The 26,302-nt window shown below is 38.5% G+C and overlaps 1 protein-coding gene across 9 annotated transcripts in view; it reads right to left on the bottom strand.

Moving 5' to 3' along the window:
* Positions 1 to 26,302, bottom strand: part of CTNND2 (catenin delta 2) — a 1,164,839-nt gene that overhangs the window by 706,858 nt on the left and 431,679 nt on the right. For 8 of the 9 annotated variants that reach the window (XM_037893329.2, XM_037893327.2, XM_037893326.2 and 5 more), the window contains one exon: positions 13,968 to 14,080. In XM_037893329.2, the coding sequence (XP_037749257.1) occupies positions 13,968 to 14,080 (113 nt within the window). Of the gene's footprint in view, positions 1 to 13,967; positions 14,081 to 15,119; positions 15,220 to 26,302 lie in introns of those variants that run through there. The other variant, XM_043540250.1, reaches the window with a different exon arrangement.

Raw genomic sequence — 26,302 nt, 5'->3', positions numbered from 1 at the left:
AGACATTGTTAAATCACCGTCTCTCATCTACATTGGGGATTTTTGCACCAATATAGTGACACCAATTTACAAACGGCTTTTCCCAGTGAATTCTACCCCAGTTGGAATCAGAGGTGAGCTAATTTTTACAGCATTGTAGCATGTCTACACTAAAGATTCGAGCTGGTGTGACTGCATCAGTGCAAAAACTCCAGTGTGGGCAGGGCTCGAGTCTCAATTTCCCCATTTCACAGTTTGACAGAATGAAACTGACCTACTTCAAAATACAAGCATGTATGTAAAATGCACTGATTTAAACTTTGTCCAAACCACTGAAGTCAACAGAGTTTTATGGGGAATAAGTGAAGGATTTAGCCAAAAATATTCATGAGAACCATCAAACAATTGTCTTTTTTGGAGAATACAGTGAAATCTCACAATACGCCTTCCCCCCAATAATTTACCCATAAAACCAGTCTCTCCCTAATTCTGAAATATATCCTCAGTTTTCTAAAGCCTCATGCATACTTAAAAGGGGTGCCAGAACAGCTATGTCAGTTAGGCCGTGATTTTTTTTTTTTATACAGACCTACCTATGCCAGTAAAAGCCAAGCGTAGAATATAGTTATACCGATAATAAATCCCAAGTATTTTTCCTAAGTAGATCCTGTAAACTTAGAACTAACTTAGTAGCTGTATCTGACCAAATTCATTATAATTATTTAATTAAGCCAGGGGATATTCTGATGCAAGGCGGCTGTAAAATTCTGTTCCACTGAAGTGGACAAAGACTGACACCATTGACCATTTTCTCCCCCAAGATTACTCAGAGTGAACTATTCTGAGATTTTGCAGAGTGGACCATCAAAGCCTTCCCACTATAGTCTCTTCTTTTTTAAAAAAATCAAAACACTATACTTTATGTTTTGATTGTGGCACATTTTCTAGAAATCCTTAAATTTTAAAAAAAATCAGTGAAAAAGGACAACTTTTTCATGTATATTTTCCCCATTTTTGACCAGTTCTAATGTTTTCTTCTAGCACACTTTCTTTCCAGTGCTGGCCTGCACCAATCTGATAAGATCATGCCCTCTGAATTGTTGAAAAATTGCATGCTTATACAGCAACGGAGTAGGCCCTTTGGCAAAGCTTATCTTACTTGCTCTGCATTTTAAACTGGCTCCAAAAGTATGTTTTAACAGGATCCTGTACTTCATCAAAACTCAAGTAATGCATGACCTTAGCCTGTACAAGATCTGGACCTGTGTTACACAGAACTACACTTAGATACTGATAACAAATGTTCCCTGGTTAGTCTACGGAGGTGAACTTCTTTATAAACTGATGTCTTACATGGCCCATCCTCGGCTTTTAGTATAACATATTGACCAGGAAAACTAAATTGGCATGCTGCTAGAAAGAAAAACCGTTTCAACAGTGTTCTAACTACAACATTTTCAGAGCTAGAGTAGAGACTGAGCAACATGGATGAACATAAACAGGAGTAGAGTGTGAAATTTCCTTCTGGCCCCTCAAAATGTTTTCAAAAACATCTTTTCCTAGAATGCTGGAAGGTTGAGCATGAGTCTGGGTCATGCACTGAATTTAAATTCATCGGACCTGCGGCTGGTATGATTTGAGTATAAGGCAGAAAATATTTTGGTCAGATTCTTTGCCCTGACTTCCTGCTTAGCACAGAAAAAAAGCAGTAAGAAACTTGCCCTGAAAAGGAAAGTCAAGGATTCCTGCATTTGCCAGCAACTCTCACGCTCTCAGCCGTGTTAGTCTGTATCCGCAAAAAGAATAGGAGTACCTGTGGCACCTTATTTGAGTATAAGCTTTTCGTGAGCTACAGCTCACTTCCGATGAAGTGAGCTGTAGCTCACGAAAGCTTATGCTCAAATAAATTGGTTAGTCTCTAAGGTGCTACAAGTACTCCTTTTCTTTGTGCCTCATTTGTTATTTGCAGTGTTGTGGTAGCCATGTTGGGCCCAGAATATTAGAGAGACAAGGGGGGTGAGGTAATATATTTTACTGGACCGATTTCTGTTGATGAAAGAGAGAAAATTTTGAGCTTCAGAAGAGCTGTGTGTGGCTTGAAACTTGTCCCTTCCACCAACAGAAGTTGTTCCAATAAAAGATATTAACTCACCCACCTTATCTCACACATTTGTTAAGCATTTATGAAATAGGGTGCATAATAACTTCTCTCCACAACAGAGTAAACTACTTAGCACGGGTGAGGAATATCTCACGTGAGAACTGCTTTAGGTGCGTAATTTTATTTGTCTCTTTAAAAAGGAAATATGTCCTTAATGGTTTTATTTTAAATAAACTTGTCAATGAATTCAGTGAACAGATTCCTTCAATCATCTCTTTCTGAGATACAAACACTCAAGAAAGAAGAAAATCTTCAGCAATAATGTGCAACATACTTTTAGCTTATTCAGCTCCTGAACTACTGAGTAAACAGACATTTCAGCAAGGGCTAGCCTGTGGGCTTGTGCACTGCAGCATTACTGTCAACAAATTAGTCAAAACCTCCTGTGTTTGCTGCTGAAACACCAGTCTACAAGCTTTTTAAACTCTACATTGCTACCATCTCCTGTATGAAAGAAGTTTCAACATTGTATATCAGTTCATGCCGAGATGAACAAGAGACCCTTGTTCAGTGAAGAAATTATATTAGTTATACAAACTAATGGTGCAGTATTGACATTCAAGTTGGCAACATTCTAAGTACAAGAGAATTTAGTTATATGCTGCACTACCTTGGGCAATAGGAAGTAGTCACCAATGTAAAGCAATGTCTGTAATAAGCAGAACTGAATGTGTCTGCTTGATAAGAACCAAATGCAATTTAAATGTAGAGTAATCCAAGAACTAATTTTTTTGTTTCTCTGCATAAAAATTTCACTTGAAAGTTTTATTATTTTCTAAATGTGAGGGTCTTGATCAAAATCTTAAAACACAAATGATTGTATCATGTGATCATAATGACTTGCAATATAATGTCATTAAAAATATGTCCTACCCACTTTGGGTCAAATTCTGCCCTAGAATCTACAGCTCCTATTGATTCCCACATTTGTATGCATTTGCATGCACGGTTGACCACAAAAACAGACCATTCAACAGGTGGTTTAACTGACAGGGAGTAAATTTAAAGTGATAACAGAAAATATTTTTTTTCCACCAAGCACACATTTAGCCTGTGGAATGTATTGTCCCAGCTACATAAGAAGAAAGACAAGATACAATGGCAGGGTTTCATTAAGCTTCAACTTTATTCACTTAACAAAAACAGAGGTGTGGGGGTTGTCTCCCCTCTGTACCAGACTTCAGGAGCCCCAGCCCCTGCTTTTCCCAGCTTTCTCAGGAGATACCTTCCCCTAAATCCACTTCCAACTCATGTTTATTAGAGAAACCTATTCTTTCTGTAACAAGTACCTGCACACCTGCCACAAGGAGGCACCTGCAACTAGCTTGACTGCCTGGGGCTGATCCAGGGTGGATGAGAGAGAGAGAGAGAGAGTTCCTTCTGGAATGCAGTGTACAAATACCTCCTGTCTGCCCAATGCACAGGGTGGGTCAATGCTCCACCTCATCCAGCCACTTCCTGTTCCCACATTGACTCCAGTCACTGAAGACCCTCTTTTCCCTTCTTTCACAATCCAAATGCAGTGGGGACACTTAAATGGCACTTCTTCCACGACATTCAGTGGCAGTGAATATATTGCCTTAAGAAAACACAGAAGTGAAGAATTTGGCGGGACAGGATTTTAAAAAAAAGAATTAGATATTCAGCGTAATGATAAGAACTTTTATAATTTGGATCAACTTTTAGAAGAATTTTAGAAAGGGTATAAACTGTTATGCTTCAGGGCATAACCCAATTTCTAATGGAGTTATAGAATAACCTGCCTCCAGGGAAAGTTTCTTCCTAAGTGCCAGCTGCAGGTGTATTTTGCACCTTTCTCCAAAGCATCTAATACTACTGATCCCTGTCAGAATCAAGATATTGGGTTAGATGGATCACGGGTCTGAACCAATAGGCCTGTTCCTAGGTCCCTAACCTGACTGTTTTTGTTCCTATGCACACACTGTCTTATTTGAACTTTAGGATAACTACTTAAATGTAAAAAGAAAAGGAGTACTTGTGGCACCTTAGAGACTAACCAATTTATCTGAGCATAAGCTTTCGTGAGCTACAACTCACTTCATCGGATGCATACTGTGGAAAATACAGAAGATGTTTTTATACACACAGACCATGAAAAAATGGGTGTTTATCACCACAAAAGGTTTTCTCTCCGCCCACCCCACTCTCCTGCTGGTAATAGTGAGCTGTAGCTCACGAAAGCTTATGCTCAAATAAATTGGTTAGTCTCTAAGGTGCCAAAAGTACTCCTTTTCTTTTTGCGAATACAGACTAACATGGCTGATACTAAAATGTAGAAACCAAAAACGGGGGGTGGGAGGGCGGAAATTTTAAGGGCAGAGTAAACTCATATGAAGCTGAGAACAAAAAAACAAAAATTAACCAGGTCATCTGATAAAAAGCAAAAGTAAAGCCATAGATTTACACAGAAACTGATTTAGCTACATGGAACACCTTATTGTGACAGTATGTGTTTTATTTCTCTTTTGTAAAAGGATTGTCCTAAAAATTATAGATGTTTCTAGATTTTATTCCCCAATGCTATCTAAAAGCAATACATCATTTACAGTTTAGAGATCGTCTTTTATGCAGCCCATCTTTTTTTTCCCTGAAATTATTCCTAATGATTCTTCTCTCTGGGTTTTGTTGTTCTTACAGTCTCATATTAAAAGTCCACAGAGAAAAAAATGGAGAGCATATTCTTGGTACACCATGCCTATTGTAATTTTAAAAAAAAAACACTATCTGAAGCTACTAATATTTTCATATTAGACTCAAAGATTGCTGTCAGCATATCGTATTTTAGGTTTGTCTACATTTCTTATCAAGGTTTAATTTTAAAGTATCTTTCAAGACATTTTATCTAGCCATTTAGCATGTTCAGAATCTAATACTGGTTGAAAAAAAGTTATATTTTCAACAAAAATACAATATTAAAATATTGTAATTCATTTATGCACATTGCTAGTACCTAAATATATGTTTAAAAATCAGCAGCAAGCCTTTAGCATATGCTTGTGCAATTCTGATATAAATGAGATTTGTTATCCACATTTGTTGTCCAGAAAGCTTCCTTCTCAAGTGGCAAATTATGTTTTTGTGGTTTTTTAAACTGTAAGCAATGCACACAAGAAATCACTTTTCACTACATAGGTTACAATGTATTGCACCTATACTTGATTATTTTTCTAGAAATCACGAACCTTAAGGATTTAGCTATCAAAATTAGATTTGCTACACAATTATCTCAACAATCTTTCAGTGGTTACAAAAATTATACATTCTTTAGTGAATCAACATTTTTCCCAGTAAACAAATTGCACAACCTATACATCTCCAAAAGAGGCAGATATGCAATTTAGACATAGCCCAGGATACTATATACTAGAGTATATGCTTAACAGAAATTATTTCCACAAAAGCCACTAAAATCATATGATATATATGCTACTGTGAAATGCAGAAACCCTGATTCATGTACAAATATAAATGCTTCTGGCTTCTTTACGCCCCAAAAAGCAACATATTTCTCATTTTTTATATTTTTTTTCAATAAAAATTTACTTTATCTGTGCAATGATTTAAAAAAAAATACTCGTAATAATGTTACAATACTCAGGAAATATCTATAGAAAACTCAAGATAAAAGAAAAAATAAGTAGATATTTTGCTTAGGAAGATTTGTGCAATGAGCTTGGGGAGAAAGGCATCTGCCCTTCCATCCAAATGACATCCTCTGGTGGCTATGCAGCTCTCATTTAAGGCAACTGGAGCTAAACATGTACCCAAGGACAGAGTTTAGTCCTAAGAGTTGTCTTAATATTTCCATTTTAGTTTTGCAGTTGAACAGCTTACTTATAGTATGGGTATAAAACTGTATCTAGAGAAAACAAACCAAGCTCAGCAAAGAACACGAGATCAGAATTCTGCACAGATAAAGAGAGCTGCTTGTCCATGCCTGTAATTGATTTTTGCATGCATGTATTGATCCAAATCATAACCACATGGTGCTTCACAGTTGAGCTGTAGGCATAACTTTCAACCTGCCAAGGCCCAAATGTGTGAATTACACTCAAAATGAGAACAAGATACAAAAATGAGGATAGAAAGAATGTTTCTTTAGCCTGTAAGTTTCCTAAATCTGCAGTTTTAAGAACACATGCTTATATTATTTATAATAAGAAACAATGAAATCACTATGAGGGTGATGTCCATTTGGGTCTAAATGAATTGCATACCTCATCAATAAATACAATTTAAAATTATATTCACGGGCTGGGGAATCTTTTTGTTCATTCTCATCTTGTTTGTCAGATATCCCAGATGCAGACTCTTGTGATAAGATGTCATATAAGGGAAGATAGTCCACGTAAGGTAAGAAGAATATGTTTGTTGAGACAACTCACACTTTGACTGGCTTCCTGTTTAGGTTATGACTGACAGACACAGCAGCTGCAAAAGCCCTCACACAGAGCAGGTAGCCAGGAAGATCACTGACAAGTCAGGCTCTAAAAGTGACAAATACCCAGTCAGTACCCCAGACAGAGCTAGTCCTGCTAACACACTGAACAAGTCATCACTAGAGATATCAACTCCTGTAACAACAGCTTGTGCAGAGATTGAATAATTCAACTATTTCTAAAAAAGTATGCTCTGATAGGCTATGTCTACACCTCAATTGATAGTAATATTTTAACATGTTAACTAATTTGATTATTAATTCTAGGGCGTACAGGACACAAACACTGGTTGTGTTTAACCCCAGGCAACAGAGTTCTATAAAATTAGCAAAAACATGTATGTCCTGGAGCAAATATTTGTGTTAGTGTCTATGTTAGAATTTACAATAGTGTACATTCATATGTGTTAATAATAGAATCATACAATATAGGGCTGGAAGGGACCTTGAGAGCTCATCTAGTCCAGTCTCCTGTGCTGAGGCAGGACCAAGTACACCTACATCATCCCTCCCTTGGAAACCTATTCCAGTGTTTAACTATCTTTATAGTTAGATTTTTTTTCTCTCTAATATCTATCCTAAATCTCCCTTGCTGTAGATTAAGTTCATTAATTCTTGTTCTACTTTCAGTGGAGTGAGAGAACAATTGATCATCATCCTCTTTGTAACAGACATTAACGTATTTGGAGTCTGTTGCCAGGTCCCCCCACTCAGTCTTCTCTTCTCACTCTGTCTTTTCCTTTTTCTTTTTATGTCCAGTTGTTTTGCGTTTTTTTAGCCTTTCCTCGTACATGTTTTCTAAACCATTTTTTGTTATTGTTGCTCTCCTCTGGACTCTCCAAGTTTCCCCCATCTGCGAGCATGGTGCCCAAAACCAGACACAGTACTCTAGCTGAGGCCTCACCAGTGCCGAGTAGAGCAGGACAATTATCTCACATCTGACATCAACACTCCCTTTAACACACCCTAAAACGATATTAACTTCTTTCACAACTGCATCACATTATTGACTCATATTCAAGTTGTGATCTACTATAACCTCCCAGAACTTTTCTGCAGAATTACTGCTTAGCCAGTTATACCCTATTTTGTAGTTGTGCATTTGATTTTCTTCCTTTCTAAGTGCGTGCTTTGCACTTATCTTTATTGATTTTCAGCTTGTTGATTTCAGACCAATTCACCAATTTGTCAAAGTTGTTTTGAATTCTAATCCTGTCCGCCAAAGTGCTAGCAACCCCTCTTAGCTTGGTATCATCCACTATTTTTTAAAACATAGTTTACACTCCACTGACTGAGTAATTAATGAAAATATTGAATAATACAGGACCTAGGCCAGACCCCTGTGGGACTCCACTAGATATGTTCTCCTAGTTTGACAGCAAACTATTGATAACTACTCTGAGTACAGGTTTCACCAGTTTTGCATCTACCTTACATAGTTTCATCTAGACCACACTTCCTTAGTTTGCTGATGAGAATGTCATGTTCCCCCTATAAAAGGAAGGTACTAAGTTCCTTCTCCAGTCTTTTTTAAAGACTATGATAAAAATTCAAATGTAGGCATACACTCAGCTGCTGGTATGCCTTGGTGCTGGGTGCTCAATCCCCAAGGAACAGACAAGATTAAAAAGAAACAAAACAAAAATCTTTTTAAATCTTTTGAGATAATTATTTCAAAGTGTAAAAAATAATGAAAATGTTCACAGTATTAAAATATGCTGATTACAATCAGTCCAGTTTGATTATTTCTTCATGATCAGAAAGATCTGCTGAATAATGGACTAACCCAACTTCAGAAAATGGTGACATCATTGCAGAAATCTGCATGTACTCACTTCTTTTTTTTTTGTAAACAAAACTAATTTTAAAAAGTGAGTTTTTAAAATGTCCTTTAAGTTTCAAGTCGCAGGCACATAAACAGCAAAAACTGTAATTTCTGATTTTGACTCATTTCTGCCAGATACTCTTTAAAGATAAAGAGTGTTTTATCTTTGGAGATTAAAATTAGATTTTTTAATGAACTGTTTAACTAGAAGGATTCAGTGTTAACTAAATTGTTTCATTTAAAGGAGTTCAGCTTCGTCAAAACCGTGGCTTTCAGACAAGGATCCACAGCAAAAAGGATTTTAGCTCTTTTTACACTTAAGTATGATTTTGGAAGCAAGTGACAGTTTCAAAAAGACCTGTTTCATATATTTAGAATACCTTAAATACTATAAAAAAGAAGCGTACAATGCACTCACTCTTTCTCTCAAGATTTCATTCTGCTCCATTGGAGGCCTCATGATTCATCCACCTGGGAACTGCATTATTACCTCCACTATGATCCTACCTTTATCCCTCAAGTACATTTTGAAAATGCTGTAGAACAAATGGTACCCCATTGCAAAAATGTCAAGGAGTTTACTTAAACACACAATATCATAATAGCTGTAGTTCTCTACTGCTTTTCTATCTCACAAATATTTGATCATGAGGAACGTTATTGCTGGGGAAGTGGGGTACATACAGACTTTTAGCAGCGGTTTAAAAAAATGCTTTAACTCAATTGGCTATAGAAAAAATTGAGAACATACCAGATAAAGAGAGTGATGTTGAAATTAACCCACACAGCAGATTTATGGCAATTTTTAAAACTACTAGCTTGAAGTTTTCTTTGTTTCTACAGTTTTCTTTTTTTCAGTATTGTCTGTACAGGGTGATCTCCCTTCCCTTCTCAGACTTTTGTCAATGTGGGAATTCCAAACTTGGAGGGGAGGTGGAGGAGAGAATTTCAGAGCTGTATCGATTCTACACCTTCCCATTTCCAGTGTCCCACTCTCCCTCCTTGCAAGCTTTTAATCTCTGCTTTCACTCCTACTCTCATTGTTACCTCTGTATCCCCTACCCATCTCTGTATCTCCTTTGGTCCCCTTTTACTCCCGTTTCTTCCCAACTACAGGGCTCGTACCCACCTCCACCCTCTTCATCTTTGTATTCTCCTTTTGTACTTCACTCTAGTAATGGGTGTGTGTGTGTGTGTCTGTATGAGTGTGTGTTTGTGGGTCCTGCAATCCCCAGTGTCTGCTCCTTCTGCATTCCACCTGGTAGCACCGGCTACATACACAGCATGGCTCTGTCTTCTCCCTCCTCTAGCAATTTCTATTTTTTAGTCAGACAGAGTGCTAGAGTGCCAGGCTTATTTGTGGACAGCAGGAAAGGAGGAGTGCAGGCACCAGGCCTTGCAGGGAAATGGTCCAAGTGCTGTGAACAGTGGAGGTGGAGAGGGATGGTTACTACACTGCCTTCTATGAAGAGCTGAGCAGAGAAGGTGCAAGGGGGCTTCTTTCTCCTCCCTCACTAGGAGGAGAACCCCTCAAAGATGATTCTGTTGATGAGTACAAAGGGTTCATCTGGGCCCTCCTTACTGGGCTGTCTAGGAGGCTGACTCTGGTAAATGCCCAGTCGCCCAGCAGCCCAGGCCAGGCTTCCTGCTTTCTTAGAGAGGCATATTGTGCTAAGGACTATTTCCTTTTAGTGACATAAAATAATAAAAGTCAGTACTTCTACAACAATTTTCACCTACAGATCTCAGAGTGTTTCATAAAGGAAACTGTCCCCAATTTACAGATGCAGAAAGTGCTGCTCAGGGAAGGGCTCTGGAGAAAACATAATATAGACATTGGGCTGTATGAGCTTTACCAAGTATTCCTCGTTGCACTGGAGAGAGGGTAACTCGCAATGCAAACCTTTTCCCGGGTCCCACGCTGACTTGCCTGCTCCTTCCACTGTCCCACCCAGTCTCCTCCCTTTTCCTCAGCATAAACTCAGTCCCATGAAGAAGCTGCCACATTGTCTGTATTCAAAAAAAGGGTTGGTGTCTTGGAGGCAGCTGAACCCTCCTTTCATGCTTGGTGATAGCAAGGCAAAAATGCACAAGAGTCTCAGAGGATTATTCTGAGTCCATATATTTTACATTTTCTTGGGCTAAAAAAAAGATTTGTCATAACCTAACCACAACAGTAACAAAAAGAAAATGCAATTATTTGTAACCAGGAAACTTTCCTGTCAATTCCACATGTAAAATATTAATGCAATGGAAACAGTTAATGTAGCTCAGGACTTCAGTCAGCTCCTTGAAATTGTCCTCACCGCCTTCATTTTTCCCTATCAGTCAATACCAAAACTATGAATGCCCTAAAGATATTGTTTAAAATATTATCACCAAAAAATGTACCTGTTAATGGGAGCTTATCCAATGTTAATTGTAGATACTTTTATAAAGCATTAATCCAATCCCAACTCAAATCTATAATCAATCAGCTTCCTTATAGGAATTATCATTTATTTACCACATCCATGAATTTACTTCAAATGATTTGGATATTGAAGGTTTGGGACACTTTGAAATTAAGTTTCATTACTTTGTTTTGAAAAGCTGCTAACTGCCCAGAGCATCATTATAGGTGTAGAAGTCATTGCATTAACAGCAAATCTACAGGAGAAGGAACCCTTGTGGGATTTCAGTAGTGCGTAGTGTCTTCACCACTAATTCAAGAGAAAATCTATTAACATCTGAATTAATGACGACCATCAGTCTTGAAGACCATTACATACAGAATGGAATCAGTTTCAATCTGTTTCTTTACAAATTTGCTCTTAGTGTTTGAACGAACAAAACAAGAAGGTGACATAAACTAAATTATTGAAATCACATGCTGAAAGAGCAATTATGATGTGAAAAACATTTCTCTCTTTGCAGAATAGTAGATATTAAAAGGCAGTATTTTAAGTAAGCCTCATTCTAGAGATGATGACCCCTAGATAGACCAGATACTATAATGTTATCATTTTGTGGCATGTATGATTGCACTGTATGTTATCTAATGTAGCAATTCTCCATACCCAGATTCTGATGCCTCTGTTTAAACTGTTATTGAAACTAGAAGGACAAACTGAAATATGGATGAATTATCAGTAAGTGTGAACTCCACCCACACTTACGTCATTTCATGTTTGACTTGACTTGGAAAAAAGGATTTCTATTTTTTTTAAGCTAGAACTAAGAAAAATGAAAGACTTTTATTAAGTGCTCCAAATAAAAACAAGAAAGATAGAATGCCACAGTCTAGATTATTGTTTAATTTCATATGAATGTGCTAATTCTGAAAAGCTTGATTTGATGTTAACCTATTAACTGCCTGCTTTGGACCATGCAATTTCAAATATTTTTTTAAATACTCTAAAACCCAGAAACTCTAAATTTTGATAAGTAAAAGGTATCTGGGGCCAGTGACAAATGTTGAAAACATTTTAGATGAAATCTCTTGAGTTGGTGCAGCTATTAACATTTTCCCGAAACAAATCAACAATTACATTCCCAAACTCCTTAAAAGATTGAACTGTCTCTTTTAGAGATCTTTAAATGATCTGGGGGTTGTTGAGAACCCAAGAAGCATGACTTAAACCCCCCATCTTCTATCAATCATAGAAACCAGAGCATTTTTTTTATACGGTGATTGTCTGGAACGTTTAGAAAATAATGTAATTCTTTCAATGTAGTTTATGTAGTTTTCTTGAAACCAAATACGAGAATAAATTAAACTTTTCAGATATTTCATTTTGAATGAAAGTGGCTTTCTATAATTGAAATTATTGGGCTAAAATTGGGCTTTAACCTTGAGGAGAGTTGTTTTGGAGTATAAAAAAAATCAAAATACTTACTGATAAGGAATGGTGTACCTTTGTTTAAAGCCAATCTCACTTCTTGACTCAGCTTAGTTGGTGAGAGACTTTAATTATTTTAACTGAATTGCTAGACTTTAGCCCCTTTAGCATTTTACTAATAAATGATTTCAGAGGCTTCCTGTGTTCCCTGCAAAACAACCATCTTCTTGACTGAGGTGTAATTTGAATTACTTGAATTGGGGAATAGTTATTCATACAGTAATGGATTTTTCTGAATCTTTTCTGGTAAAGTATAACAAAATTCAAAACAGAATGACATGTCATGCTTGGTCTTCTGTATTAAACAGATATCAGCCTTATCATTTTGGTTTATGGACAGTAAAGTAGATCTGCATCTGGATCCAAAATAATTTTTGACAAAATTAATGTTTCACACTTTGTAGAACTGGTTTTCTGTTGAAATGTATGTGAACACAGACTATCAGAAATCATGTCTTCTTGATTCTTCAGTATGATTCAAGGTAATACATCATAGGAGAGAGTGTGTGTGTGTGTGTGTGTGTGTGTGTGTGTGTGTGTGTGTGTGTGTGTGTGTGTGTGTGTGTGTGTGTGTGTGTGTGTGTGTGTGTGTGAGAGAGAGAGAGAGAGAGAGAGAGAGAGAGAGAGATGGAGAAAACTGAAAGAACCTACCCTTTCTTACCTTCAGCCATGTAGAGGCCCAAATCTACAAAACCTTATTAACATAAATAATCCTACACATTTCACTGGGATTACTCATAGGAGAAAAGGTTTGAAGGAGAAGGCATTTAACAACAATAACCTAAAACAAGTTTCTTCTACTAAGATTGCTCTTTTAAAAAATAGGTTCAAGCCTAATCAAATATGTGTCAAAACACCCTAATTTTGATAGGCCAATTTATGGTTGTAATTACTTAAACTAAACTTCTTGAAGAAAATTATGTAATGTATCTAATAACTTTGCTATAATAGAGCACATGCAAACAAAGCCTTAAAAAAGGAAATTGACATTTGTATAATTAAGTATTGATATTACAGGACAGTGACTTCAGTAAAGTCCACTAAAATTCTCTCTATATTTAAAATAATATGTTAAATATTCTTAAATTGATTGTTGAATTTGGAGAGTGAGGGGTGGATGGATGGTCAGAAAACATGTATGTTTGTGTAATTACATGTGTGTGCTTGTGCATGTGGAGTAAAGTGTCTTGGCTGGAAACTGACCTGAATTTTCAACCGTAAGATCATTGTCTGAAGTATATAGATTTCATAGTCATCATGAGTAGACATCTCTGTGGCCACACTGTCACTACAGTCTGAAGGTAAAATCTTGGCTTTACTGAAGAAAATAAGAGTCACTGACTTCAATGGGGCCAAGATGTCACCCCAGTTCTTCAGATTTCCAATAAAAAAAAATTACTTCAACTGATTATAGCAATTACTTCATTTCAATGCCCCTATAGTTTTGGTGCTGAAAATTCTGCTACCAAACCATGCCGTAGATTCATCATCTTGTCATATCAGATGAAAATAAAAAATCAGGTCACTTAATATAAATTTTCAACCGTCTACCAAAAGCTCACATTCCCTGGTGTGTAATTTGTCACAAGAAGATGATCAATACAATTTATTATCAACAGCAGTTCATTACAATGACAGACAAATGAGCAATTCGTACAGTACCTAATGCTGCTCATGCTTCCAGTCTCTGATCCAAGCTTACATCTCTCCAGTTGGCTGGCTACAATCTGGCGTTCAGCCTCAAGTTCTCGAGTCAGTCTCTCAAACTGCAGCTCCTGAAACAAAAACACAAACATTCACTCAATGATCTTTGCAAGAATCAGAAAGAATTTCAGTGCATGTGTCAAATTATAGCTTGTGAAATAAGTGTTACTATGACACTTCTATGAAAAGCTTTCCCCCCCTCTTTTTAACACATTCACAGTCCAAATGTATGTGATAACACCTGCTGGTTCACTCATAATTCTGATCATGTGCATTATAAATGGAGTTAGTTTATTTAGGGTGAAATTTTCAAATGAGCCTAAGTGACAGACTCATGTCAAAATTCCATCCTTAGTGCATCTGTTTTTCTTAATGGTGGTGTAATAGGTTTTCACTAAGCTGATACAAGGATGCTAAAACAAAAGGAGCAATTTTTGACATTTATTAAGACTTAGCTAAGGGATCTGTAGAGCATAATACATGGTGATGAAATCTTTTGTACTCAGCTAAATATTCATCATGCAACATAATGTAGTGTAGACTGGAAAAATAAACTATAAGATAGATGTAAGTATGTTTTTATTGGCCACATATAGTTTAATTTCAGCATCTTGGTGTTGTGTTGGAAGTCAATTCTTGTGATTTCAGAGCAGCCCCTTGTTAAAATCCTGCCAGTAACTGATGGTAGGGTTGGGGTAATTTCCCTGATTCTCCGGATATTACCAAACTAGAGATATTACCAAACTGACTTAGCCATAAAGTTCATAAAATATTTCTGATTTTTTTTAAAATGCAGCAGATTGCATCAAATGTAAGTTACCCCCCCCCCACACACACACACACAGACATCCAACTCCCGCAGAGCACCCCAAGAAAAAAAACACATTACAAGATGAGTATACAATAAACACCCACTACAAGATTTTCAGTTCTCCATGGGCTGTCCGAACATGTAGAGTACTCAGTATATTTTTCAAGAACAAAGACTATTTCAGCAAAGTGCACTTATGATAAGTTTGTCAAGTTATGCTGCCTTTTCTCCTTGGTTATAGTTATGAGAAAGCTAGTGTAGGTGGCTGGCCCTTTAATGGGAGGTAGGCCCAGCCTCACCTGTGACAGATCAACTCCCTCCCAGCTGAGACTGATCATCCGAGGTTCAGGCGATTATAAAAGCCAGCAAGTGGCTCTGTGGAGTACAGAGTTGCCAGAAAAGCACTGGATTGTGGGGGAAGAAGAGAGACACAGGCTGAGGCAGAAAATGTTGTGGGAATCCCTTGTTACAATACTGGCAACACATCACTGGTGAATCTGTGTGTTCTCATGTACACAGTCTCTCTCTCTCACTCACACACACAAAAGCAGAAACAAACAAATGCAGCACTATCACACAACAAGTAGTTCGTGTGATGACTATTCAGTCGCTTGCACTGCATTTTACCACTGTAGTATCCCACCACATTACACTTAATATACAAAACAAAACAATAACATGTTTGAGCCACCCTTCTGGCTGACTCAATAAAAACACTGCAACATTATGCACACAGAGGTCCCCCTCTCCCTGTCTTTCATAATGGTAACTAATTGATAAACCGACTAATTAAAAGCCTGGTTAAACAGAATCCCTTTTTAATCAAACCCTGAAGATTGCCATGTTCTGTTATAGCAATCAGTTACACTGATTTCTAAAATGGAAGAGCCCTAACCCAATGCTTAGTATAGATCTAGACTCCTATTCTGGGAAAATATGAATTTTTAGCACTGAAAATAAGAGTCCCTAATTCAATCCTGAGCTTCCCCAATCAACAGGGTCTAGCTGTATAGATCACTGAACTCCTGTGGGGAAAGATCCCCTTCCCTGCATTGCTGTCCAGTAACCCCCTTTGGCTGGTTAATGGAGTGGTGTATGATGGACTACAGAAACACACTTGCCTCCAGTCTTTATAAAAAAAACCAAAAACGTGCAGAACTGAGCATTTGAAAGTGAGAAGGAAATAACAGAAGATTCAGGAAGTTTCATCCTTCCTTCATGTTGCCTAGGCCCCAACCCCAGGAACCAAAAGCAATCTTAGAGAGATTACATTTCTCTAATCTCAGATATGGTTCACTTCCGTTTCCAAGGTGATGAAATGATGAGGCTAGTTCTTATTTTATCCAATTCGGTCTGGTCACCTGCCCTTTTATTTGGTAATATTGGCACAGAATAATGTAAGCCCTGCATATAAAATGAGGCAGGATCTCAGCACAAGGTGAGAGTGGCAGGATGCACACCCAGTGTCCTTAAGATAGCCACTGACATTTAACGGAGGTCATTTTAAGTATTTGGCACTCAATTATTATTCCACTTAAGATTTGCCTGAATATGAATACCACCAAAATAGCCAGATTGTGTAAGGAGTGAAACCAAACTGATCGTTTGTTGCATCACTACCCATATAATATGTGTTTAAATTCCATAAGTAATTGTGTATGAACACCATAACAATGACCAATGACAACAAAAGTTACTTTGGTTCTACTACTTAGGTGCCATGCTTCACCCCAGAGGTTGTTGTATCTTAGTGACAGATGAAGTATTTTTAGAGTAGTATATGCAATTTTTAAAACATCTTCGGTCTTCAGTAGAGTTATGCTAGGAGTGAATTACAATACTTATTAGACAGTCTAAAAATTGAAATTAACTTCATGCTTATAGAATTACCACTAAAGTCAATGAGATATGCATGTGCATATCTGAGGACAGAATTTAGTCCCATGTTACTGGGCTGTTTATTTTAAACGTGGAGGGGTTATTGTGTTTGTGTGTATTTAGATTTTTCTCTGACTTTATTAAGATTTATTATAGTTGCTTACTTTATATACAATATTTATTTATTTGCTTACCTAGTAGAATAAATTATCCAAGAAGCTGAAAAGATTGTTGATCAACTTTGCAAGAACTATGTCTCAAGACCTGAGCAATATATTATTCTTACTGCAGAGTTAGATTTAATACATATTTTATTTAAATGTTTGGGAAAATAAAATCACAATAACATAACACAGAACTTTTTTCTACTTCCTACTGCGCTTGCATAGTGGGTGAGAGCACTTCAAATAATGAGATACTTTGAATTCATAAAATAAAAAAACTTACCATTATATAATACAGAAAGTTCATTTTTTCCAAATAAAAATTAAATTACGCAATAATTATTGTGTAGTAACTAGGATACGTATTCAGACAAATGTATATACCTTTGTAGATGAGGAGCTTTGTTCTGAAACTTGACACCTTAGAGGGAAGTTGGCCAGTCATTGAATTTGGTGTGGCTTATTACACAAGGCTCATTCCCACCTGCCCAGTGAGAGAAATGCACAGATAGTCTTATGCCTTTTCAGAGGAAGTATAAGAAGCAACGAAGACTCAGGACACCAGTATTTTGCCTGCCAACAATCTCCCTCCTCCTTCCCTTTCCCAGCCCTGCCAGTGAGGTTCCACAGCCAGCAAGGGTGGATTAAGAGAACACTTGGTATTACTCCATCAGAATTGCAGGGCTGCAAATGTATGTTCAAATTCATGCAAAACTTGATAAACTGTTTTTAAAAAGACAGGATTTGCCCTTTCTACCTATCCTTCACCACATAACTGCTACACATGCCTCCCTTCTACACTGGAACTCGGTGCTTTTACACACTTGCCATCTCATAGCTCCTCCAGCCTTCAGCACTACCTGCTGGTCAGGAGGCCTTTTTATAGCTCTGACTCAGACCAGCGCTATATCTCTTCACCTTCCTGCAAAAGCAGGTAAAAGCAACAAGTTGATCATGACAAAAGAGATTGCTTATTTCAAGGAAATGGATGTCTGATGCCATTGACACTTCCTCTTGCTGGGCTCAGCCCTATGTACACTGTCATTTACTACTATTTCTATTGCTGTTATTCCACCACGCTCTGGGGACACCCATCACTACTCCAGGGAAAAGACTACTCCAGCTCCACCCATTCTCAGGACTCAACCAGGTTACAGCCCCAAAATATATCCAATAGACCCGCCCTGGCTGGATGACACTGCAAGCCCTGTGCTGGTACATCTCATCCCCTCAGGATATTCAGAAAATCACAGATGTAGAAGGCCGGTGGCACTGCATTCCTCTGCTATGCAACCATCAAATGCAAAAAAGATGCTGTGGCGGTTCAATGACAAGACGGAACACAGCTTTTAGCAAGCAAGCGGCTGGTCTCTGCTAACAGGCTTCTTCCGCCTGTCAGCTTTCCACCTTCCCCTTTATTCTCTCTCTCCCCCCACGCATTACATTCTCTAACAGATAAAAGGAATACACTGGCTTTGTTTAACATTCTTATTTACCAATTTCTATCTACTGCATTCCTTGCTCTCGGGCCTTGAGCCCAGTCCTGGGAGGCTTCCCACAGTTCATGTCATCTTGGCGAGATTCCAAGGTTGATGCCCTTGGATGGAGCAGTGTGTGCACTGCTCCTACACAACACTCCGGGTGTGCCCTGAATGTTGCCAAGCGCATAAACCTTTATGAATCCTACAAGATGCCTCAGGCAAGACAATTTCATTTGAATTCATATATATGACAGTAGAAATCAGCGCCAAAGATAACACAGACTTTATGCCCATTACAGACCACCACAGACTAATGGATTAATAAATGGAGCTCACTGATACTTTGTCAGCAATGGTGGTGACTTGTCATCTGGGGAGATTTCAGCATGCATACTGACAAGGTCGCAGATGCAAAAGGCCAAAAACTAATCTCCTCATTTGCCTGCCTAGGAATTTCACAGGTCAATTCTGGTCCAACCCACACAACTGGTCACAACTTGGACCTAATTTTCAGCCTAGATATTAAGATAGTGGACACCACAACCCAGCCACTGCCCTGGACAGACCATTACATCATTAGGGCAGTGGTCAGAGACCTTTCATCACTCAGGCAACAAGAAAGACCAATGACCCTGATTTGACCATACAGATTCATGGACTCAAGGAGAGACGAAAGCACGCTAAAGGACAACAATGCCTCATCCACAGGATGGGGAGTCAAGGACCAGGTGAATCATTCTATACTGTCAGCCTTTGATATATTAGCCCCCAAATTGCCTCTTCCTCCTCATTAACCCACAGATCTCCTTGGTTTTCTGACACACTGTGATGGATGAAGAGAGAAGGGCAGAAACTCAAGCACCAATGGTGGAAAACATAGGCTGACTGAGACATGATGAAACAATGAATTCTTCAACGCCTATGCTATACTACAGTCCAAGAGAACCTTTCTATCAGTTCCCACTGAGAATGCCAAATCCTTCTCCAAGGAGCTAACCAGGCTGTTAAACCGATAAATTAATCTGGAGTGTCTTTAACCTGCATAGGAATTCTTCATCACACTTGGTGGACAACTATCATCCTACTTCATTGAAAAGATCCAAGAAGCCTTCTCAAACAGCATGGATCTATTCCACTAATATCCACCAGCCAACAGGCCATCTGTATTCCCGGAGTTGAGTACATTCATTCATCAAGAAGTTTTAGACACCCTAAAGGTGTCTTGACCAAAGACTTATTAATCCGATCCGAACTCCTTCTGGCTTGTGAAAGAGAGTCGTGAAGAACTGAAATTGCCAATGCCTCATTCAGAGAAGGAATTTTCCCTTCTTTTTTTAAAAATGCAATACTCTGATTAACACTGAAGAAACCCACACTGGACACATCAGTCCTAGCCAACTATCACCCTGCATCAAACATCCCATTTCTGAGCAAGCTCATAGAGAAGCTAGCAAAAAGCCAACTACAAGTTCATGTAACTGAAACTAACACTGTAGGCCTGGTTCCGTCTGGATTCAGACCAGGAAATGGAACCAAAACCATTCTAGTGGCAGTGATTGATGATTTCTTCCTGTCAACTGGACATCCAGTCTCATCCTGCTGGGCCTCTCTGCAGCAATAACACTGTTGACCCTGAGATTCTGCTCTTTTTGTCTGAAAGAGGAGGCAGGTTCAAGGTAATGCACTAAAATGGTTTGAGTCCTTCCTGGAAGGACATACCCAGCAAGTAGACCCTTCAGTTGTGGAGTTCCACACAATCAATTCTCTATACAGTCCTTTTCAACAGCTACATGCAAACACTAGACGAACTGGTCAGACAACATGGACTCAAGTGCCAGCAATACGCAGATGATACAGAGCTCTACCTATCCTTCACCACATATGGTCGCAGAACTACTATCAATATGGACCATTGCTGAGATGAAATCAGCTCATGGATGAAGAACAGCTGACTGAAGCGAAACCCGAACCCTAGCAAGACAGAGGTGATGCTGGTGGGCAGATGAAAATATTCTGAAGAGCTTGTAGCCACAGTGCAGACTCTGTTGGCTGAAGAGACATACCCTTGGTATGGTATGGTCAATTCAAATGACCATACAAATGGTCAATTCAATCTGTAGTTTAGGAGTAGTCTTGGATTCCTCGCTGACACTGAGGTCTCACATAGCAGCATCCACAAGTAATGCTTTCTACCATGTCTGCTTAGCTAGCAAACTCTGTCCCCTTCCTGAGGGATGAAGACATGGCCGCAATTTTTCATGGCTTTGACACCTCTCCTCTCAGCTGGATTACAGCAATGTAATATACCTGAGCATGAGGCCGTCAGCACTTAGGATATGCCAGTTAGTACAGAATGCTGCAACACATCTCCTCAGAAACACAGGCTACTGTGAGCATATCAAACTTGTCCTCCACTCTCTCCACTAGCTTCCCATAAAATATCAAATCAAGTTCCAGGTCTCGGTCTTTATCTTAACACCACTCCATGGTCTTGGACTAGAGTGTCTAAAAGATCACCAGAAGATCAACAACTCTGCTCCTCTGGCACAATGGAACTCTCAACAATAACTCTCAGCTCCCCGATCTGTGTTGGAGACAGATTTTTCTTCTGGGGCAGTCCGAGACTGTGGAATAAACTACCGCAGGAACAAAGATACATCACATACCTCACTTTCTGCTCCAAGAGCAAAGTGCATTTTAGACCTCCCATTTCTAGTAAAAACACATAGCAACATGTACATTTTTTTTAAAAAAGACACACTACCAAAATAAGACACTGCTACACATGGGTCTCTTTCTCTGGGGAAGAGAATAAAAGAACAAACAACATGTGACAGATGTGTGGATTAATGCACTACTGGAAGGCGCTCAGATACTACAGTGATGAATGTGTGAAAACCCATACAAATTAGAACCGATAGAATATAATAGCCTCCTAAGTCCTATTCTGTCCATACAATTACATGCCCAATACATAAAAATCAGTCTTGTATGTATTTTATTGTGATATTTTGGCATCCAACTTTCTATAAACTAAAAAGTGACTCCCATGTATTTGATATTCCTTTTCTTTCCTTTCCAGGCACTTTTTCTTTTCTCCTACTGTCACTGTTTATGTATCTTTTCCCCTCTCTCTCTCTCTGGGTTTGCTTTTTGTGTAAAGTTTGATGTTTGCAGGTTTACTACTTCGTGGTTTTCCCAGTTTCTTTTCTCAATAACACCATTCTTTTATAACTCTTCTGTCTTCAGAACATTTTCCTCTTATGATTCTGCTTTTCAGATTGTACCCAATGTACAGGGTACCCCATGTTCCTAGTCTACACCTTCCCCGGCAAATAAAGAAATAATGAAAGAGCTGCATAGGGAATAGCTGGGATGGGCAAGTAGCAGTAATTTTACTGTTAGTCTGCCCTAAGGCTGCCATTTCTCATCTCCCCTGGTGACTTCCATCAGCTGCCAATCAGAGATAGTAGAGATGGGGGAGGTTTTTCCACACACTTCCTTCTCCAGAACCAGACCTGACAGTTCATTGAATACATGACTGATTGAGGAGGCATTGCATGCAAGAGTTGCATGTCCCTTTGGAAACAAAACAAAAAGGTGAGGTGAGAACAGAATGAGACCACCATCCCTCAATGTACCAATAAGAATATGCAGGAGGGCTTGAAAGGTCTTTAGTATTGTTCTGTAAGAAATTATATTGGTTAATATTTGAGTAAATCCATATAGTTTTATATCCCTTATCTATATTTCAGCTATATGACATAGAGATAGGAGCCATAGAAATTAGAAATAATATTGATGTTTACATCTGATAAAAAACAGCTACTGAACCTGGCTCAAGCATTTGTCATAATACTTATGTAGTCTTCTCACTGGTCCATTCCCTACTGGTTCATCACCACAACCTCATGATAATGTTAATGGGAATCTAATGAGGCATGCCTCATCAGAAGTAAAAACGGAAACAATGGTTATGCAAGTTTATGTACATACATGCCATTAGTAAGACAACTGCACAAGGAGGACCTCTCTGCACATCAGTGTAGACCAGACTGCAATGTCAAAATGATGCCGATGGAAGCACAGGGACATGCCAGTGTGGCGCTGAAATGACCATTCTGACAGCCCAAAGCATTGAGCAACAGGAAGTGTATGAGGTCAACACACACAAAAATGTAGATTGTGATGCAGCACTCCAATGATGTCAGAAAGGAAGGGGCTTTTTACTGTAACTTTATGTGCAAGTCTGCTGGAGACTGAAGTAATTTGTGTTTTAAAGTGATGTTGCCTGTCTCACTCTCTCTCTCTGGTAAGAGGTGTTGATGAGTTGAATTTATCCTTTATATTTTCTTCCTTTCTTTTTATTTCTCAATAACCATTTATAGCAGGTTATCATATGGCAACTATGTTCCTGTATTTGCATTTTTGGTATAAAACCTCAATTTCTCCTACATTCTGCAGCAAAGATAGGCAAAACTGTATATTTTTGTAAGCCTTGAGCATTACTAAGATTTGAATCCAACTCTTATGTAGGACAGAATGATGAGGAGGGAAGCTACTCATCTGTGAGCTGCCAGCTAGAGTACAGGGAACAAATCCTCTATACAGTGAAAAGTATACTGTGCTTAGCATGATAAACCAGCAGCTACATCCCCTTCTATAGGAGTGTATAATGCACAAAAGGGCAAGTTTTTAAAAGTGAGCAGAGACTTGGTATAGTTGGTGCAATGTATCTGAGTCCTCATCCAAACTATGGAAGTGACATTTTCAGCAGCCACTGCCATGGGAAAATTCCTAGAAGCAGGAATGCAGTACTGCTGCAGTGCAGCACTCATTCAACTCAATAGGTTGCATCAAAATGAGTGTCCCTCTCACTCCTAAAATGGGCTCTCCTAACACACGTTTGTGCACCCCTATGCAGCTGGTTCAGTTGTCTGTTTATTCACCTATTGAAATGGGTACAAACATGTGTGTTAGGTTTACAAGATTTACAGACACAGAACAGAAATACTGACCAACCCGAAGAAAATAAAAAGGATGAGGGAAACCCGAAATTGATGGTGGGTATCATTCTCCAATACTAAAAGGGTTAGAAAGACAGAAGATAAAAAACAGCTAAAAACAAACTAAAAATTCTAGTTCAGATCAACAGAAACCTCTACTTGCTGTAAGTCAGGTGATGAACTGGCATGCTCTGCCCCTTACTCCCCATTAAGCACACAGATCTGGCTATATAAAGTTTGGTTTGTTTCCTATTTCTGTCTCCTGGTAGAGGGTCATGTTGCCCACTGTCTGTATTGATAAATTTGAATGTTGGAAAAACAAGGTCAGAAGGAATAGGGCTTAACTGGAGTCACCATAATTGTATGTAAGATGTACAGACATTAAAATATCCCTTGGAAATGCCTTGTTGACAACTTCTCTCTCTCTCTCTGCCCTTTTAATTATCAGGTGGCAATAACCCTTAAGCATATTCTACACCTTAGCTTCCTCTTGAAGCAGAAATTAATATGGGACCAGACACTGACTGAACCCACAAAAAAGCTTGAAAATCCCCAGTGAGACTGACCCAGCCTTGTGGAAAGGATTCTCTCCCATCCCAGGATTCTTCCCGCAGCTCCCATTGGCTGGGAACAGCAAACCACGGCCACTGGGAGCTGCGGGGGAGTGTGCCATGCCTGAGAACAGTCAACGTCAGCAAAATGTCTCATGGCCTGCAATCAGATTACCCTGATGGGCTATATGCGGCCCGCGGGCCACAGGTTGCCCACCACTGCTCTAGTGAGACATCCAGTAAGCACATTTTAACTGATGCTATATGCATGCCTTTCTTTATAAATTCAAGCAAACTGGCCTAAGAGAGATTTGAACCATAACTTTAAGCAATTGCTTTTGATATTTTAAACTTGTCCCTTCTGGACCAATCTCTTCCAGTAGCAGGGACCACACTCTTAAAAGTGCTGTAAAGACAAGTCCATACCTTCTCCTGGGAGAATCACTGGGAAGAGTGATAAATGTGTTAGATACTAGCGAACTGATGATCATAAGTAGGTATCACATTATTATAATATTATTGTTATATTATTATCTTGGTGATTTGCATAGTTCCTTGGTGTAATGGCTAAGCCTTAACCACAGTCGATGATGACTGCTTGCAGGACTGTATTGGTGTGTTCAGCACATGGATAGAATGTTGATTGTGTCTACACCTGAACAGTGAACTGTTGAAAGTATTATGATGTGGTTCGAGGTAAATTAATAAATTTTTGATTGTATATTATCTTATTAGATTCCATTTGAATATTGGCTCATCGAATTGGCAAATCTAGTTTGTTAGATTTCAGCTTTAAAATCTAACCGGCACCTCAGCAACTTCACAAAATTTACTCCCCCACCCCATGCTTACATGAACCTGCTTATTCAGGTCTCAATTTTCTTAACACTTGTTTAACTTGTAGGACCGATTATTTTAAATAGCAGAAATGTTTATTCTTTAGTGTGTTCTGTAAAAGACCAAGTGAATTATGAGCAAAGATCATAAAAGCCAGCAGGTGTGAACAATCTAAGGAATTAAGTTCACCCTGCAGAGGTTTCCTGGATTTTACTGTATCCTCCAGAATGTAAGAGCCAATTTATAAAAGCTTTAACTTGTGGCTGTAAACATACCATTCACAAAGTACCTCAAAGTACAGCTATTCACTTGATCCTGCAGACACAGAAAAACAACCCCACTAAAACAAGTACAGACATCCCTGGTAAGATTAATAGGGAAAGGCTGATTAATAATATACAAGAAATAGGTCTCCTGAGTTCAAATACTTCAAGGATAACAGAACTCTAGTACAGATGTACTGGGTTAACCTAGTAACTAGGATAAATTTTCCTCTAATTAGTGTCACATTATAAAGACATATCATTATACATATCCAATTACCGTATATCATGTATAATACTATGAGTCACAGCTCTACAAGCTCTGAATGAAGGGATTTCTTATAGCTTATAACCTCCTCATCCTATCATCCTAGAAAGCCAAGATGACACTCAACAATGCATATCCTCTCTGCTAGAAACAGCAAATCTTGAAAATGATTAACTTTCCAAGAAACAGGAAACTGCATTGTATATAAGCAGCTATGATGGTCCATTCTACATATAGAATCAGAGCAGAATTATTTGAAGATGCTGGACATGCCAAAACCACCACCAGCAATGCCAATCAACAAATGGATTCCAAACTGGATGTTGATCAGCAGCTTCAAAGTCAGGTTACAGAACATACCTTTCCTTCCGTCGTACTACTCCCTCCATTTCCTCCTTCTGGGACACCATTGTTTGATTCTTGCCTTATAGTATTCTACTCCTCTTTCATTCAAGCATTTCATTCTTATGCTTCACAGGGTTATACTGTGGTCAGAATGGGGCAAAAATGGTTGTATTTTTCCACTCCCAAGTCTCATTTGCCATGCCCACAACCTTAGTATTTCTCCACCAGTTTGCCTTCACTGTCAGTACCTCCCATGTATTGTAGACATGCCATGTATGCCTTTCCCAGTGAAATTGAAAAGGGGAAAGTTCAATACTGGTAAAATATTTTTCACACCACAGCTAATCAGACTCTGGAATTAATTGTGATAGGATGTCACAGAGGCCAAGACTTTCGCAGGGTTCAAAGAATAACTTTTATATGGATAGCAAAAATATCCAGGGTTACAGTAGTAAATGCTAACAGAAATTTTGGAAGGGATTAGGAGAATTTTCCCACATCCTCCTGCTGTGGGCTTTCTTGCACCTTCTTAGATATGGATTTAAATCCAGAGCAACTTCATTGACATTAGTGAAGCTAAGAGCAGATTTTGGCCCACTATGTCATTTATATTTATTAAAACTGGATAAAAGAGCTATTTCTTCTACTCAGTGTCGGACTACTTTTAAACAAAAATCCTTGTCCTATCT

This window comes from Chelonia mydas, chromosome 2 (assembly GCF_015237465.2).
Source record: "Chelonia mydas isolate rCheMyd1 chromosome 2, rCheMyd1.pri.v2, whole genome shotgun sequence".
In the NCBI taxonomy this organism is placed as follows: domain Eukaryota; kingdom Metazoa; phylum Chordata; order Testudines; family Cheloniidae; genus Chelonia; species Chelonia mydas.
Note: the sequence above shows the minus strand (reverse complement) of the source record. Positions and strands in the feature narration are given on the sequence as shown.